This window comes from Morone saxatilis, unplaced genomic scaffold (genome assembly GCF_004916995.1).
Source record: "Morone saxatilis isolate NCDOM2014 unplaced genomic scaffold, NCSU_SB_2.0 Contig5, whole genome shotgun sequence".
In the NCBI taxonomy this organism is placed as follows: Eukaryota; Metazoa; Chordata; class Actinopteri; family Moronidae; genus Morone; species Morone saxatilis.
The window spans coordinates 23617321-23620601 of NW_023340095.1; the positions used below are offsets into that span (position 1 = coordinate 23617321).

The window sequence follows — 3281 nt, forward strand, 5'->3', positions numbered from 1 at the left end:
ACACACAGTCTTAATATCTCATAACCTTTCCCCTGAATTTCTGACCCATACTTTTGGTATTCTTTTGTTATAAATCATGTTTATGATTGTTATGATTATTATATTTGGACAGTGGAACAGGCCGCTCTGTCTTTTCTGCAAATATGGTTAAGTCTTAGTCATTTAGTCTAATGTTAACATCTTAATAAGATAATCTTGTCACAAGGCCTTCTTAATTCTAAGGGAGAAAAAAGTTAGAAAACCTGAAAAATATACACAGTAGGCCCATGTCTCAACATTTTGTTAATTCCTGTGAAGAAAACTAAATGGGTTCTTTTTAAAGTTTAGATTATCTAAACAAGGATAACAGGCACGGTGGAAGAGTGAACAGCAAGCTTAGCGGTTCGACAGAGCCTTCACTTCTGGCATGAACAGCCTCGTCCTGCATTAGAAAAGTAAAAACAACCAAAGAGCTAATAGAACAATGACAAGAAAACCCTGTTTGTCAAAAAAGAAGCCTATTAGAAAATTACACAATACAAACTGTGTAAAGAGATCCTAAAAATGTCAGAAAAACTCATCTCTGATCCATATTCACAGGAAATAATCTGCTCAAAATTCATCCAAATTGCTGATTTTACACCAGCTTCCTGCAGTTATTGTGTTCACTGTTCATTGTACAATTTAGCAGTTGTTCTCTACTGTTATTGTTATAATATACTGTTATAGAATATAATAGAAATATCTATAAAATATGCCACTTACTCAATGATTGAAAAGGGCTCCCTTAAGGAAAAAGGTTGGGAACCACTGGTCTAATGGGTATAGTGTTCATTGCCTCAGCTAATTTTTTAAAATATATTTTTCAGAGGCTAAACAGTCATGGAAGCTAACCACCTGGGGACATTTAAATGTGGAACATTTCATACCAGTCTTTTGATTTTGGTGTTTGCTGTGAATGAGGTAACCTGCCAGTGGGGCTTGAGGAAAGGTCAGAAGGTCGCAATCAGTGGAAAATAGGGTTGCAACGGTATGAGATTGTCACGGTATTACACTATTATTATCAGTTACAGTGACCCTTTAAAGGAATGAAAACAGAAGAGGTTTTTGGTTCCAGACTAGAGCCCGATTTAATATATTAGTCAGTTGTTGTATCAGTCTGCCAGTATTGGCCTATTGCAGGCATATCAGTATCGTATCAGTATCTGCATGTATGTTATTTCCAATATGCACTAATATATAAACCCCTTTTTTTTTTAATGTAATGCAGAAAAGAATGCTTGTGGTAATATACTGGTCTGACTGCAAATTTATCCAGCAGAGCGCGCTGTGATTTACAATAGTATGGAAAGCAGCATAGAGTAAGACAGAAGAAGCAGCTCTCAGCAACATTAACTTGCATTGGTCGACAATGTATATGTTAAATTATTTAACATGTTAAAGAATATATAACTTAAATATTCTTTAATAAAGTTATTTGTTTCAGAAAGCAGCTTTCTGAGTACCTTTGCAGAGTCATATTGGTGCGTATTGACTATATCCGTAGTCAGTTCTCCTTTAAAATTTTTATTATTATAGGTCTCAACAATCCCATCTGTCACACTCTAGAACAAACACATCCTGACACACAAGAAACTTGATATAAAGAAATATGTTTTTCTAATGCTAATACTGTAGAATTTAAGACTAATAAAGCTAATATAGTATAATTCAATAGATTTTTTTCCTTAATGACACTAATATGATTCTATACCATGGTACAGCATGGTATCTGTAGACAGCTGCAACCCTAGTTGATGACCCCAGTTTTGGGCAGTAAGTTGTTTTATTAAGTGCTACTCGGAAGGATGGACTGACTGACTCAACTTTTATTCCTGACCCTGGCTCTTCTGAAAAGCTTCTAAAAAGCACTTAAAATGTCTGAAAATACCATTAGGATGCCTTAATGTGTCATGTCACTTTTAAGAGAGAGCAATTCAGTCAGCATCTTGTGTGATTTACTGAATACAGCTGGACTGTGTCCCTTTAACTGTTCAATTCTTGCTGTTGTTTTCAGATTCTGTCCATGTTTTGTATTTTAATAACTTTCACCAGCTGGGATCTGTCACAGGCTTTTATTGTCATCTTTGAATTTTTATTACAGCTTTCAGCATTTGTCTTAATCTTAGTGCCAAGAAGCTTTAGAGAGGTTTCAAGAAGCCAACGGACTGCTGGAGTTTCCAGTGTTGTCAGGGCGCTGTGACCCCTGGCTTCCTTACTCTTGTGCTGATGGCAATCCAGGAGTCAAAGGGCCTTCTGCTGTTTACTTCAGAGAGAGAGAGACAGAAATTGTATAAAATCAGAATGTAATATGAACGACTGCGGCATAGCGCAGCCTGTTGGCCACTAGATGGAGCTACGGGATCACACTCTACCTTGAAACTGCAGAAGAATTAACCTCCTTCTCCTTGCATTTTTCCTTCTCCTCTTTTCTCTTCTCCTCTTCCTCCTTCTGTCCTCTCCCTCAGATGGATCAGTTGTCAGACGAAGAGGTGGAGGTCAGGGATGAGGAGGAGGAAGAAGAGGACAGTGATAAGGACGACCAGGACCTGGATAAGATGTTTGGAGCCTGGTTGGGAGAGCTGGACAAACTCACACAGGTAGCTGATTTGCAAGAAAGGTGCTGTAGACTTACTATAAACTGTCACCGAATTTCACAGAACAGCTGAAATACTTTTTAAAAATATATTATAAGTTGCCCTAAAATCTGACCTCTGCCCACTGATTGACCTCTGCCAAAATGTGGAAGAGGTGTTGCACACATTCACTTTCTCCTCCTCTTGTCTATGCAGAGTCTGGATGATGGTCGCCCAGAACAACCTCCTCAGCAGAAAGCTCCCCTCAGACAAGACGCCAACATGGCCAACTTCTCCTACAGATTCTCCATCTACAACATCAACGGTCAGACACACACACACATACCTTTACACACACTAGAGCACCAGCAACACAGACCAAAACAATGGGACAAAAATAAAATATAACTGACCAACCAAAACTGTCTTTCCAACCATCACCAATGTCGGATTGGTCAGAATAAACCCTTCACAGAGAGTCGTAATATGACTCGCCACCAAATTCTATAGACAAAAAGTGTGCATGTCATTGTGACATTTTAACAAAAAAATAAAACTCCACTGTTCCAACAACCACCAACTCTGGTTGGGTCAAAATAAATTCTTAATTCACTGACGTAGATGATAAAGACAGCTGTTTCAGTCCCTCTACTCAGCTGCACACAGAGCAGACCAGCTATGTAAACA

At 38.3% G+C, this 3281-nt stretch overlaps 1 protein-coding gene across 1 annotated transcript in view; it reads left to right on the forward strand.

The window, feature by feature from the left end:
* LOC118338650 (ras-associated and pleckstrin homology domains-containing protein 1-like) overlaps nucleotides 1–3281 on the forward strand; it is a 70562-nt gene that overhangs the window by 32025 nt on the left and 35256 nt on the right. The window contains exons 3-4 of the mRNA XM_035675930.1: nucleotides 2487–2618; nucleotides 2811–2919. Of these exons, the coding sequence (XP_035531823.1) occupies nucleotides 2487–2618; nucleotides 2811–2919 (241 nt within the window). The remainder of the gene's footprint in view (nucleotides 1–2486; nucleotides 2619–2810; nucleotides 2920–3281) is intronic.